The sequence below is a fragment of the Ochotona princeps genome, chromosome 19 (genome assembly GCF_030435755.1).
Source record: "Ochotona princeps isolate mOchPri1 chromosome 19, mOchPri1.hap1, whole genome shotgun sequence".
Classification (NCBI taxonomy): Eukaryota; Metazoa; Chordata; class Mammalia; order Lagomorpha; family Ochotonidae; genus Ochotona; species Ochotona princeps.
The window spans coordinates 36,464,415-36,478,289 of NC_080850.1; the positions used below are offsets into that span (position 1 = coordinate 36,464,415).

Here is a 13,875-nt window from a genome sequence, read left to right on the forward strand (position 1 = left end):
AAATAATGTTGCCAGATTTCCAAGCAGAAGGATGATACAAGTCTGCAGTCCTACCAGAAACTTGTAAGCTTGCCTATTTCCTGAGTATTTACCATTGTCATTACTGAGCTTGAATGTGTTGCTATTTAATGGTTGAAGAGTTAAATTTCGTTGTTTTTGCTTAATTTCTTTCAGGGTAGGTATTTTACAATGTGAATAGTCAATCATTGCTTACTTATGCATTCTTTTTGTTCTAGAAAGATATAACCCTTCTTCAAAATCTTCAAATGGGCACCAGCCTAAATCGTAAGTTTATCGCTTATTAGTTTAATATTTATCATTTTTTTTGCTAAAGTTAATCTATGAAATGTGAACATTTTAGACAGTACTTAGAAATATTTACAAAATATTCTAAGATAAGAGTGGGCAAGCTGTCACATAAAGGCCCTGATAGTGGCAGGTTTTAGACGTCCCAGGCCATTCTCTCTTTGTCCTGTCTACTTCATTCTGGCCACTATGGTATCAGAGCAGCCAGAGACTAGGGCTGTGCTCCAATAAAACTGCCCAATGGTGGGGCGAGGGGCAGGGGGAGCTGGATTTGTCTTTCGGTCAGTAGTTTGCCTACCTCTGCCCCGAGATTTCATTTTTTCCCTCATCTGTGTGTGTGTTCATAGCTCATATTTAATAAATAATAACAACTAAATGCAAGAATTAACATAGTACTGCCTTCTGAAGATTTTTCAATTTTTTGTAGCCAGAAGCAGATAGGTGTATCAAAATATGGTAAGGTGATAACTTTAGGGTCATACGTTTCATCTTAAAGAGTGAACTGAAAAAAAAAAAAAAGAGTGAACTGAATTCCTGACCCTGGTGTGGTAACCTAGTGGCTAAAATCCTCGCTTTGCATACACTGGGATCCCTTATGGGCGCTGGTTCATATCCTGGCAGCCCCACTTTCCATCCAGCTTCCTGCCTATAGCCTGGGAAAGCAGTCGAAGATGGTCCAAAGCCTTGGGACCCTGCATCTGTGTGGGAGACCCAGAGGAGGCTCCTGGCTCCTGGCTTCAGCTCTGCTCAACTTCGACTGTTGCAGCCACTTGGAACGAAAGATCTTCCTGTTTCTCCTCCTCTCTGTATATCTGACTTTCCAATAAAAATTAAAAATAATTCTTTAAAAAAAAGCGAACTAAATTCCTGAGCTAATAAAATATTCTATATTATTTGAAATTCTAAAATAAAATTCTGAATAAATTGTGGCCATAGTACTAGCTCCCTATGCCATAGCCACAAACTGCTGGTGACCTTTCCCAGACCCCTGCAGTCAACACAGAGAGGGCCAAGTGGAAGTGAAAATATGTAAATATAGGCTCCCTACTTCCACTTCTGAAGAATTGAAATTATATTTCTGTTTTTGATGCACAAACGCACACAAGTGTTCAGTATTACTGTAAATGTGCACATCATTTTGGTTGTTGAAGAAAGCACAGCGTGACGAGTTTGGTAAACTTTGGACACGTTCACATGGTAAGCAGGTTCACTGAGTTGCCATTATTAAATGAGAGGATTGACAGAATTCAAAATAAGTACATTTCCCTGCATAGAGATGAAATAAGCCCATGTACTAAAGAAAATTTGTCCACATCAATATTGGATCAGTTTTAAAACACTTCATAATTTTGTAATCATCTGGTTACTTCATTTAAGGTAACCTTTTATATAATACTTTGAGCATTTTCTTCACACTGTTGGGAGACAGCTATGAAATTTTAAGAAGAAAGACAATGGGACTACTACTGAGAAATTAAACATTTGCTACTTGGAGTTCTCCTTAGGTTGCATTTTAATTTTTCCTCTCCTGTAAAAAATACTCTTGGGTTGTTACTGGTATTGCAAGTTTGTGTTTTTGTTTTTGTTTTGTTTTTGGTTTTTCTTTTGACTTTGTGACTTTAAGGGAAACAGAAAATTTAAACCTTTAATTTTACTTTGAAAGATGATTTTTAGAAACTGTTAGCATATAGTATTAGTTCTATGATTTTTTAAAAAATTAATTTGAATTTTGAGGAGAATTGGAACCTGAATTTTAAAGGCTCTTACATGGTCATTTCTTTCATATACCCAAGGGTGTCATGCCAAATTATTGCTTCTACCTAGGGCTCTTTCCTGTCACAGTGGAGCATTTGTGAGCTACAGCTTTGGCTTAGGGTATTGTGTTCTTTTTTTTTTTTTTTTTTATTGTGTTCTTCTGGTTGCACAAATCTCTTTTCATGGAACACTGAAGACAAAAATAGAATTGCTTGATGCATTCATTTTATCTCCCTTCTTTTTAGGAGTTGTCTTCCTAGTGGATGGTTTGGTATGGCTATGTTAGTTTGTTTTAATAATGATATAATGTGTGTGCGTGTGCACTTAGAGAAAGAGCTAACAGAAAGGAGTATGGGAGTCTTCAGAAAGTGGATTTTATTTTGTTAGAAAAGTAACTATCTTACTCATGGAAAGGTTAGAGTTTATGAAATGGTTAAATTTCTCTTTTGATTCTAAATGTGAGTACTGAAGAGTAGACTTACACTTTTTTCTTTGTTTTATTTTTTAAATAAATCTTTGGTTACTACAGTGTTAATTTTCTAGAATGTTCTAGCATGCCATGTTAAATTGGTTCAGAACTAATAATCCTTTTTGACTTTCCCTTCTAGTATGCTAAAAGATGACTTAAAACTCAGCAGCAGTGAGGACAGTGATGGGGAACAGGTATGGTTATGATATTTTTGCCAGTATCATCTAGTATTTGTTTCATTCTTTTTTTATTTGTATAATTGACTTAATACTTAGTGATCAGTTATTTAAAATGAATTCCTTGTTATAGGCTTTCTGACAATCGAATGTTATTTTTGTGCTCTATGTTTCAGCCTCCATTTTTATTACTTTTACAGTACTGACTTTGCTTTTGTATTTGTTATGGATTAGCGGATATTCACAAAGCAGATTATTGATAAGAATTCTTAACAAAACATTGATGCTTATGCTGGCAACTTTGTTACTCTTTAGATGCATAAAACCGTATATGCTAAATAAGCCTTGATACATACATTAGAGAAGTCATTTTGTTCTTCAGAAATTCAAATATTGTTCTCATTAAGCAAATAGTACTAGTTATTCACTTACAGATTTACTTCCTATGCTTTCATTTTAGGATTGTGACAAAACAATGCCCAGGAGTACACCCGGAAGGTAGACATTCCTGTGTTTTTTGTCTTATTTGAAGGGATAAGGTCAGCCTGGTAACATTGAGGCAATACAATAAGTACTCTTCTAAAATGTATATTATCAGTTGTCATGGTGTAAATTAAAAATTGTTATATTCTCAAAGTAGATGAATTTTATATATAAGTAATATCTCAAATTATTTTTAACACTTGCTTTACTTGCTTAATTGTATCTGAGTTCTGGTTTTACAGTCTAAAAAGGAGTAAACCTTTTAGGGAGCACCTCTGTAGTACAGTGGGTATAACACCTGCGTCCCACCATGAGTACTTGGGTTTGATGTCTATCTCTGAGCTCCAGCCTTCTGCTTTGTGCTGATGCAGATCCCGGGAGGCAATGGCTCAAACAACTGACTTCCTACTATCCTGTGGCAGACTGGAATTGAGTTCCCAGCTCCCAGTTTTCGCACTGGCCCAGTTGTGGCTATTGCAGGCATTTGGGGAGGGAACCAAGAGTAGAAACTCCCTTAGAGCTCTGTCTGTTTTTCTACTTCTCCATCTCACAAATAAATTAAAAAAAAATTAAATAGCAAATATTTTAAGTAAAGTTGATTGTCAGACATGAGTGTTTTCCTGTTGTCACAATATATATATATATGTGTGTGTGTAACATGCTCATTTTTAATCTGTTTTAGTAATTCTGAACCTTCCCATCATAATAGTGAAGGGGCAGATAACTCCAGAGATGATTCTAGCAGCCACAGTGGATCAGAAAGCAGCTCCGGATCTGACTCTGAGAGTGAAAGCAGTTCCAGTGACAGTGAGGCGAATGAGCCGTCCCAGAGTGCATCTCCCGAGGTGAGACAGCGGCAGGAGCCACCTTGCTTTGCCCTTGCAGGGAGGCCCTTGGTGACGCTTGCTTTAGATCCCGCTCCTGTACAGGAAGTGAAGGAAAGGAGGTTACATATTCCAAAGAAAGAAAATTGAGCCGTGGCATTTTAGAAGAAACCTAGATACTTTCAGTTTTCTTTGAATAGTCATTTGGTCCAGATTAGGAACTGCTTGCAAGTTATTAAACTACTGAATTCACTTTTGTATTGCAGCAGGGTAACTTGTGTTGTAGTAACTGTGGATAAAATAAGTCATGTTCATTTCACTGTGGCTCAATAAAATGCAGATAAAAATCTTGATACATACACTATTTGTTTACTTTCTAGAAATAAGTATACTTTATGGTAATTCGTAATAATGCCTTTGAAGTTGGATTCCTAGCAGTATTATTTGCTATTTGAAGGCCACACTTGGAGAACTTCAAATCATTCACAGGAAATGTGTTTTCTGCACAGATTTGAAAAATGTTTGCACCATAATAACTTACCTCTTAATGTTATTTTCCATATATAACACTAAGTTTGTTTTGACTCAAGGTTTAGAGCTGTTAGTATTCAGCTCTATGGTTTTTGCTCAGTCAGAACTAGGAAAAGCAAATACTTTTGTTGTTTTAGGCACTGTGTCTTCCTCTTCCTTGTGACTGTGAAGGAGAGAAAAAGTCCTAGCATTGAGACAGCGTATATATTTTTGTTTTTCAGCCTGAACCACCACCAACAAACAAATGGCAGCTTGATAATTGGTTGAATAAAGTGAACCCCCATAAAGTGTCTCCAGCTTCTTCTGTGGATAGTAACATCCCATCATCTCAAGGCTACAAAAAGGAGGGCCGAGATCAGGGCCCTGGGAGTGGCTACACTGACACCAGCGCGCCGAAAGAGACAAGTTCTGCCACTCCCGGACGAGACTCCAAAACCATCCAAAAGGGGTCCGAAAGTGGGCGTGGCAGGCAGAAGTCTCCTGCACAGGGTGACAGCACAACACAGAGGAGAACTGTAGGCAAAAAACAGCCCAAAAAGGCTGAGAAGGCAGCTGTTGAAGAACCCCGTGGAGGCCTCAAGATAGAGAGTGAGACCCCGGTGGACATGGCTGCCAGCCTGCCGTCCAGCAGGCACAAAGCAGCCACCAAAGGCTCAAGGAAACCCAATATAAAGAAGGAGTCTAAATCTTCCCCTCGGCCTCCAGCAGAGAAAAAGAAATACAAGACAGCAAGTAAATCTTCCCAAAAATCCCGGGAGATCATAGAGACAGATACCTCATCCTCAGATTCAGATGAAAGTGAGAGCCTTCCTCCTTCCTCGCAGACGCCCAAGTACCCTGACAGCAGCAGGACTCCGGTGAAACCCTCCTCAGTGGAGGAAGAAGATAGCTTTTTTAGGAACCGAATGTTCTCTCCTATGGAAGAGAAGGAACTTCTGTCACCCCTCAGTGAGCCTGATGACAGGTATCCTCTTATTGTGAAGATTGACCTGAATCTCTTGACTAGAATACCAGGGAAGCCTTACAAAGAAACAGAGCCACCCAAGGGGGAAAAGAAAAATGTGCCAGAAAAGCACACACGAGAGGCCCAGAAGCAAACCTCAGAAAAAGTCTCCAACAAAGGCAAGAGGAAACATAAGGTGTGTGGAGAGCTTTTGTTGTCAACATCGTACTTTGTTTTGGAGAGAGAGTGTGTGTGCAATAGAGAACTCCCTCTTGCTGCTTCACTCCCCAAATACCTGCAATCGCTGGGTCTAGACTAGGCCAGCCCTTGGAGGTCTCTGGCCAGGATGGCAGGAAGCCCGTGGCTTGAGCCATCACTCCTGCTTCCTGGGATCTGCAGTCGCAGGAAGCTGGAATTAGGATCTAACACAGGTGCACTGGCTGGGGACACAGGCTTGGAGATGGCTAAGCCAAGGCCAGTCTTTCTGCTGGTTTTTTGAACGTCATGATTTGAAATGCTAGGAGGATCTCAGTAAGCTACAGATTTATAAGTTGGCTTATGGCTGTGAAGGAAAACAGCATGAATCCAAGGCCAGCTATGGGGCAGTCTGTTGGATCCCTGTGCAAAGCAGCATAGTTTACATCAAGTAAATTTGAAATATGTGCTGGCCAATATAGAAGTGAGATTAGAACAAAGATTGCTAACTGACCTTGCAACAGTCTTGAAATCTTGGTTGTAGATGGTTTTTGCTTTTGTTTTTTAAAAATTAGGGTGTATGCTTCTTCCCTTTGGGATGTCACAATTTTCATCTATTTTCTGGAATTTTTGTTTGTTTGTTTTAGTTTCATTCATTTGAAAAAGGAGAAAAGATAACTCCTATCCACTGATTTTTTTCCCCAAGTGCCCCTGGCTTGCTTTTTTGTCTTACACCTGATTCTAAAGCACACTTAAAGTTTTGTTGTTGTTTTTTTTAATTGGGAAGTCACATAACACAAAGAGGAGGAGAGATAGAGAGGAAGATCTTCTATCCATTGATTCACTCTGCAAGCAACTCCCCAGCAACAGTCAGAGCTGAGCCGATCCAAAACCAGGAGCCAGGAGCTTCTTTCGGGTCTCCAACCTGGGTGCAGGGTCCCAAGTCTTTGGGCCGTCCTCAACTGCTTTCCCAGGCCTCTAGCCGATAGCTGGATGGGAAGTGGGCTACCAGGATTAGAACCAGCGCCCATACGGGATCTCAGCATTTGTAAATTGAGGATGTTAACTGCTAGGCCACTGCACCCCGGGCCCAGATTTTTTTTCTTTTAACTAATTCTAGCTAAAATTGATCCACTAGTTTTGACATATATTTAACCATTTAATGACCACCTTGTACACGTTTGTGCCCTATTTTTTTAATAGAGATTAAAAATAAAAATATCTACTGATATAGACATGACCCTCATCTCTACATATTTCCAAAATAATTTGGAGGAAATGGTTGATGTATATTTAAGGTCAGTTTATTGTAGTCACAGGAAATGTAAAAATTGTCAAACAGTAATAGTTATGGAAGGAAAAGACAAGTCAATTACACAGCAGTGACCGCATTGGGGAGGGGCAGATTTTGAGCTCTTTTCTTGTGCAGGGAAGAATTTTTAAGGGAAAGAAAACTTTTAACAATGGTCTGTACTAAAGAGCGATTCCCTCATTCACATCTGTGAATGTGATTGTAAAAGGCTGAAAGTTGAACTTCAGCAAGTAAAAGACAAGTACCAGAATGGCCTAATCAAGTAAAGCCAGGATACAAACCCCACTTAGGCTGAGCTGAGAACAGAGAATAATCTTTAAATAAAGTCAGCCAGAGATGCTTTTCTGCCCTTTTTATTAAAACCACAGTGCGGTTACTAGGTATTCCAACAAAGGAGAATAATTTGCCCCATTGTTTCCTTTTCTTTCTTTTTTTAACTTAATGGAGTTAAATTGTTCATCTTATTTGAATTTCTAGAAAAGTGAAGCAACTCTTTTATAATATGTGAGTCTGCCTTTCAACTAAACAAGTTAATCTTTCTCTTTTTTTTTTAAGATTTGTTTATTTTTATTGCAAACTCAGATGTACACAGAGGAGGAGAGAGAGGGAGGAAGATCTACCATCCGATGATTCACTCCCAAAGTGCCATCAACAGCTGGTGCTGAGCCGATCCAAAGCCAGGAGCCAGGACTTCCTCCAAGTCTCCCATGTGGGTGCAGGGTCCCAAGGCTTTGGGCTGTCCTTGACTGCTTTCCCAGGCCACAAGCAGGGAGCTGGATGGGAAGTGGAGCTGCAGGGATTAGAACCAGCGCCTATATGGAATTCCGGCACGTTCAAAGCGAGGACTTTAGCCACTGGGCCACTGCACCAAGCCCTAAATAAATCTTTAAAAAGATTATGCTAAATGAAAAAGAACCACCCAGAACTGCCGCACATGTTTTATGATCCATTTAGAGGAAATGGTGAAATAAGCAATCCATGGAGACAAGCTGTGTGGTGACTGCAGGACTTGGGGAGAGAGCAGAATGAAGAATGACTGTTAATGGGTGTATGATGTCTTTTTTTGGATGACTGGAATGTTCTAAAATTGATTATGGTGATATTGTACAGTTCTATGCATGTACTAATACTATGGAATGGTGCTTTTGTACACAGTGAATTTTATGGTGTATGAGTTGTATTTTCATTTTATTTTTATGACTATCACCCATCTGCAAAGTCATTATATTACCATCCAAATAGTGAAAAGTTGTTTCAGTATTTGTTTTGCGTGAATCTACAACAGAAGACTACTTTTCAACCTCAAAACCAGATGTAGGGCCTGGCATTTTTGCACCTGTAATGGCAGCTTCCCATGTGGTCACTAGTTGGTGTCTCAGCTGCGCCAGTCAAATCTGGCACTCTGCTGATGTGCCCAGGAAAGGAGAGGAAGATCCCTGCCACCTACACGGGAATACAATTCCAGGTTCCTGGCTTCAGCCTTGCCCAGTCCTGGCTGTTACCACCATTTTTCAGAGCGAACCAGCAGATAAGCAATCTGTCTCTTTCTCTATGTTTTTTCTTCTCTCTCTGTAATTCTGCCATTCAAATAAATCGTTTTTCTTTAAAAATATCAAGTTTAAAAAAATATATATTAAGTTTAGGGCCCGGCACAATAGCATAGTGGTTAAAGTCCTCGCCTTGAACGCCTGGGTCCCCATATGGGCACGATTTCTAATCGCAGCAGCCCTGCTTCCCATCCAGCTCCCTGCTTGTGGCCTGGGAAAGCAGTTGAGGACAGCCCAAAGCTTTGGGACCCTGCACCCACGTAGGAGACCCGGAAGAAGCTCCTTGCTCCTGGCTTTGGATTGGCTCAACTCTAGCCGTTGGGGTTACTTGGGGGAGTGAACCAATGGACAGACGATCTTCCTCCCTCTCTCTCCTCCTCTCTGTATATCTGCCTTTGCAATAAAAATAAATAAATCTTTTAAAAAAATACTAAGTTGATAGAAAATTGTATACATGAGCTTTTGGATGTCTCTTTAGTATTATCTTAAAAAGTAAAAAAGGAGGGTGGCTTGATTGATTCGAAAAGCAGAGCAACAAAGTTATGGAAAGACAGAGGCAAGCGAAAGAGATCTTCCGTTTGTTGGCTTACTTCCCAAATGGCAGCAGATGCTAGGGTTAGCCAAGGCCAAAGCCACAAGCAAGGAACTTGTCCCACATTGGTGGCATGGGTCCAAGTATCTGGGCACTGTACTGACTTCCTAAGTGCCTTAGCGAGAAGCTGGAGTAGCCAGGACTTGAACTGGCAACTAATAGGGGATAGTCGTGTCCCAAGTGGCAGCTTACCACACTGTGTCACATGCTGGCTCCCCATTGGTCCTACTTCTGACATTTATCTGTGATGAATAGTCTGAGAATGACAGTACTGGATGTTGAAGTTAGATGAATGAAAATTTTCTGTTTCCCATCCAGAGTGATGATGATAACCGAGCCAATGAGAGCAAGAAACCCAAAACAGAAGATAAGAATTCAACAAGCCACAAACCATCCAGCAACAGAGAGTATGTCCCCCAAACACACCACATACCAGTGTTGTTAGCATGTCTATCAGTTGGTGATGTGTTCTTTCTAGTATTTTCTGAGGGTGTTCCTTGTAGTAAGTTTGTATCATGTACATGTACTCCTCAAATACTGGGAGATTCTGATTTTTAACATTTGAAACCTTTGAGATTGAGTTACTGCTTCCTCTTAATGGTTCTGAGGTAACTACAGAGTGATAAACTTGTGTGGCACCCTTTTTGTAATTGCTGGCTCAGGAATGTTGATTTCTCCCTTCATGACTGGTGTGTCCATCCATTCGGCCAATATGTACTGAGTGCCTAGTGGGCCATTTCAGGCATTAGCCATGCAGCTATGGAGAGAACTTGAGAAGAGTCCCACTTTTGTGGAGTTGACCCTTGTTTTGTAGAAAAAAATGTGCCCTAGTAATCAGCTGTGGGAGTAACCTCCTTGTCCTGGAAGCAGACAATGAGAAGTAGAAGGCTCTATCAACCTGTACCAGTGTATGGAGGAATGAGCATTTTTTGGTTTGGTTTGGTAGGTCATCTAAGCAGAGTGCTGCGAAAGAAAAGGACTTGTTGCCTTCCCCTGCTGGGCCTGTGCCTTCGAAAGATCCCAAATCAGAGCACAGCTCTCGGAAGAGGACTATTAGTCAGTCATCATCTCTGAAGTCCAGCAACAACAGCAACAAGGAGAACAGTGGCAGCAGCAAGAGCAGCTCCTCCACATCAAAGCAGAAGAAGACTGAAGGGAAGACTTCCAGCAGCTCCAAGGAGGTGAAGGTATGGTGCTGGCGTCTGACTGGTGCACATCTCAGGCAGATGCTGTGCCTCTCCCTCTAGCCCCTGGGTCACACCAGCATCCACCAGGAGTGCCACTTTGAGTCCTGGCTGCTCTGTTTCCCATTCAGCTGTTTTCTAAAGTAGCAGAAGGTCATCCCATTGGGTCCCTGCACCCCTCAACGAAAGACCTGGATGGAACTCCAGGCTCCTGGCCACCTTCTGGTTCAGCTGCAGTTGTGCAGCCACTGGGAAGTAAACAAGTATGTGGAAAATCTCTGCCTCTCTGACTCCTCTTCCTCTCTCTCTGTAACTCTGTCTTTCAAGTCAATAGATCTATTTAATAAAGGAATAAGGAAATCACCCTTAACCCCGTGTGACTTCACAGTGACACCATGCTTTGAAGTTTTCATGAACATCCTATTAAGTGTATAGACCTGTGTGCTTTGGTACATATATCATAAACATTTTATCTAAATATTTTCTTATTCATTTGAAAGGTGTAGTGATAGGGAAAGACAGATTTTTCATTCACAGGTTAATGTTCTAGGTATCTGCAACAGCCTAGTCCAAGTCTAAGTGTAAATATCCAAAACTCCATCTGTGTCTCCTACATGCATGACAGGGACCCAGATCCTTGAGCCATCTCCTGCTGCTTTGCCCAGATGCATTAGCAGGGAGCTGGATTGCAACTAATGCAACTGGGGGCAGAAACCAGTACTCTGATATGTTATGCTGATATTAAAATTGGTGGCTTAAAACACAGTGTCACAATGCTGGCCCCTTTATGTTATAATCCTAATGAAAAACTTAATGATTTGAGGCCCTGGAAATAGTAAGTCACCTGACCATGTATATTAATGAAGATATTAAGACATGTGCCGGGCAAGATGGCTCAATGGCTAAATCTTCACCTTGCAAATGCGAGAATCCCATGTGGGCACCAATTCATGTCCCTGCTACTCCTCTTCCCATCCAGCTCCCTACTTGTGTTGGAAAAGTAGTAGAGGATGGCTCAAAGCCTTGGGACCCTGCACCCACGTGGGAGACCCAGAATAAACTCCTGGCTCCTGTCTGAATTGGATCAACACCAGCTGTTGTGGCTGCTTGGGGAATGAGCCAGTGGATGGAAAATCTTGCTGTCTCTTCTTCTCTCTGTAAATCTGACTTTCCAATAAAAGTAAATAAACCTCTTTCAAAAGAAATATTAAGATAGAAACCCAATATTGATTACATTAGTTATGCAAGTTTTTGATTCTAATTTTTAGTTATTTGTACTTGAAAAGCAGAGAGATAGAGTGACATACCAAGTGAGAGAGATCTCTCCATTGATTGACTCTGCAAATGCTTGTCATAGCTAAGTCTGGTCTATGCGAGGTCCCTAGCAGTTGAGCCATAACTTGCTGACTCCCGGGAGGTACCTGGATCCAGAGCAGAGCGAGGACTCAAACCAAGCACTGTGAAATGGGGCGGGTGTGTCCCGAGCAGCATCTTAACCACTGAGCCAGTTGCTTACCATGTGGATTTTTAAAATAATCTTTAAGTGACTCTGATTGCTGAAGTTTGAAATGGGCTTCAGGTTTTGTACAATTAGACTGTATGAACAAGTTTTATAATAAGTGACAAAGCAAGTGTTTTGTTTAGACTCATGAAATAGAGAAAAATCTTTTCAGTTTAGCTTTGAAATTATTCCTCGTTATTATAGCATGCTCATCATGCTGGGAAATAGTCTCCATGTTTATCAGTGGAGATCTGAATCAGTAACGTCCTCAGTTTTATACTGTAATAGACTGCTACGTTGTTGGCATTGCTTTTAAACTGTTGTAATTGGAACTCCATGACATTAGAGCACGCAATGAAATTTAAGAAAATACCTAAATCTTAAAGAACATAGCTTATTTGTTTTTGTTTTTCAAGATTTATTTATTTATTTTTATTGGAAAGTCAGGTAAACAGAGGAGGAGAGACAGAGAGGAAGATCTTCCATCTACTGATTCACTCCCCAAGTGACCGCAAAGCAGGTGCTGAGCTGATCCGAAGCTAAGAGCTTCTTCTGGGTCTCCCACATGGGTGCAGGATGCCAAGGTGTTGGGCTATCCTCAACTGCTTTCCCAGGGCACAAGCAGGGAGCTGGATGGGAAGGAGGGTTGCCAGGATTAAAACCATCACCCAAATAGGATCCTGGCGACTACAAGGCGAGGACTTTAGCCACTAGGCTACCACGCCAGGCCCATTATTTGTTACTTAGCAAAGCAAAGATCTCAGAGTTGAATAATTAGAATACTGTGCTGGTGAAGTGGCACTGTGGAGCTAGCTTCCCACAGGGGCACCAGATCCAGTCCTGGCTGCTTCACTGCAGATCCAGTTCCCTGTTTAGGGGCCTGGGAAAAACAGTACAGGAAGCCCCAAGTGTTGGGTCCCTGCACGTACTGGAAGAGCTGGAAGAAGCTCCTGGCTTCGTTCTGGCCCAGCTCCAACTGTTGCAGCCCTTTGAGGGTGAGCCAACAGATGAAAGATCTTTTTCTCTCTTTCTCTCTGACTTTACCTTTTAAATAAAAATAAATAATAATTTTCAAAATATACGGAACACCTGCATACAGATCATTGTATAGAACAGACAGTTCCATTGGACAGTCATAGAAATCCTGTCCATAGATAAGATCCCAAACAATGCGAAGGTAAAATATCTAAACTTTAAAAAGAAAAGAAAAATTGAACTACTAAAGGCTATTTGTCGTACTTACTAAATATGATCATTAAAATTTTTAAATTGAGGTCATTTTAATACTGCTTTCCCAGGCTGACATGAGTCGTACAGAGACTTTTCTCCACCTACTCAGCCTCTGTGGGGCAGGATTATCCCTAGTGTTCCAGTGACCTGAAACTCCCTCGCTGTCACAGTTCTCTGTTTCCCTGCTCACTGGCTCTTTATGTCTCATCTGCTCACTGTGGAGTTCAAGGCCTCTATCTTTCTTGAAAACTCTTAATAGAAGAGTGTACCACTCATTTAGCTTCTGCTGTGTCATAGGCAAAGATCTATGTCTGTCCCTCTTCCTTATAAAGGAAGTAAGTTCCTTTAACAAGTTTTTGAGCCTCATGAAAGCAGGAATTTGTATTTTACTTTGTGTTTTCTCCACTGTTCAACTTCCGATGAAATTATGAAGTATTTACTGGATCAAGAGTAGTCATTTGGTAGGCTTACTTTCAACAATATGTAAACCATGCCCTTAACACTTTGATTTCCAGTAGTGTTGTCTGCATACTTTCCAAGTTAGGCAATAACATATTAGTTTACTGAGGAAAAAACTCATAGTTTAGCTAGAAAACAAGCTATTTTTATCTCAACTAAAGAAAAATTAGAGAATATGGAAAGCCAAAATTCCATGTTCAATTTTTATTGTAATATATATTTATTGGGCCCGGCGGTGTGGCCTAGCGGCTAAAGTCCTCGCCTTGAACGCGCCGGGATCCCATATGGCCGTCGGTTCTAGTTCCGGCAGCTCCACTTCCCATCCAGCTCCCTGCTTGTGGCCTGGGAAGGCGATCGAGGACGGCCCA

General features: G+C 41.0%; 1 protein-coding gene across 3 annotated transcripts in view; it reads left to right on the forward strand.

Annotated features, from left to right (window-relative positions):
* Positions 1-13,875, forward strand: part of AFF4 (ALF transcription elongation factor 4) — a 68,496-nt gene that overhangs the window by 42,335 nt on the left and 12,286 nt on the right. For all 3 annotated transcript variants that reach the window (XM_004586403.3, XM_058677297.1, XM_058677298.1), the window contains 7 exons: positions 237-285; positions 2,670-2,724; positions 3,167-3,204; positions 3,872-4,034; positions 4,766-5,683; positions 9,452-9,540; positions 10,080-10,320. In XM_004586403.3, the coding sequence (XP_004586460.2) occupies positions 237-285; positions 2,670-2,724; positions 3,167-3,204; positions 3,872-4,034; positions 4,766-5,683; positions 9,452-9,540; positions 10,080-10,320 (1,553 nt within the window). The remainder of the gene's footprint in view (positions 1-236; positions 286-2,669; positions 2,725-3,166; positions 3,205-3,871; positions 4,035-4,765; positions 5,684-9,451; positions 9,541-10,079; positions 10,321-13,875) is intronic.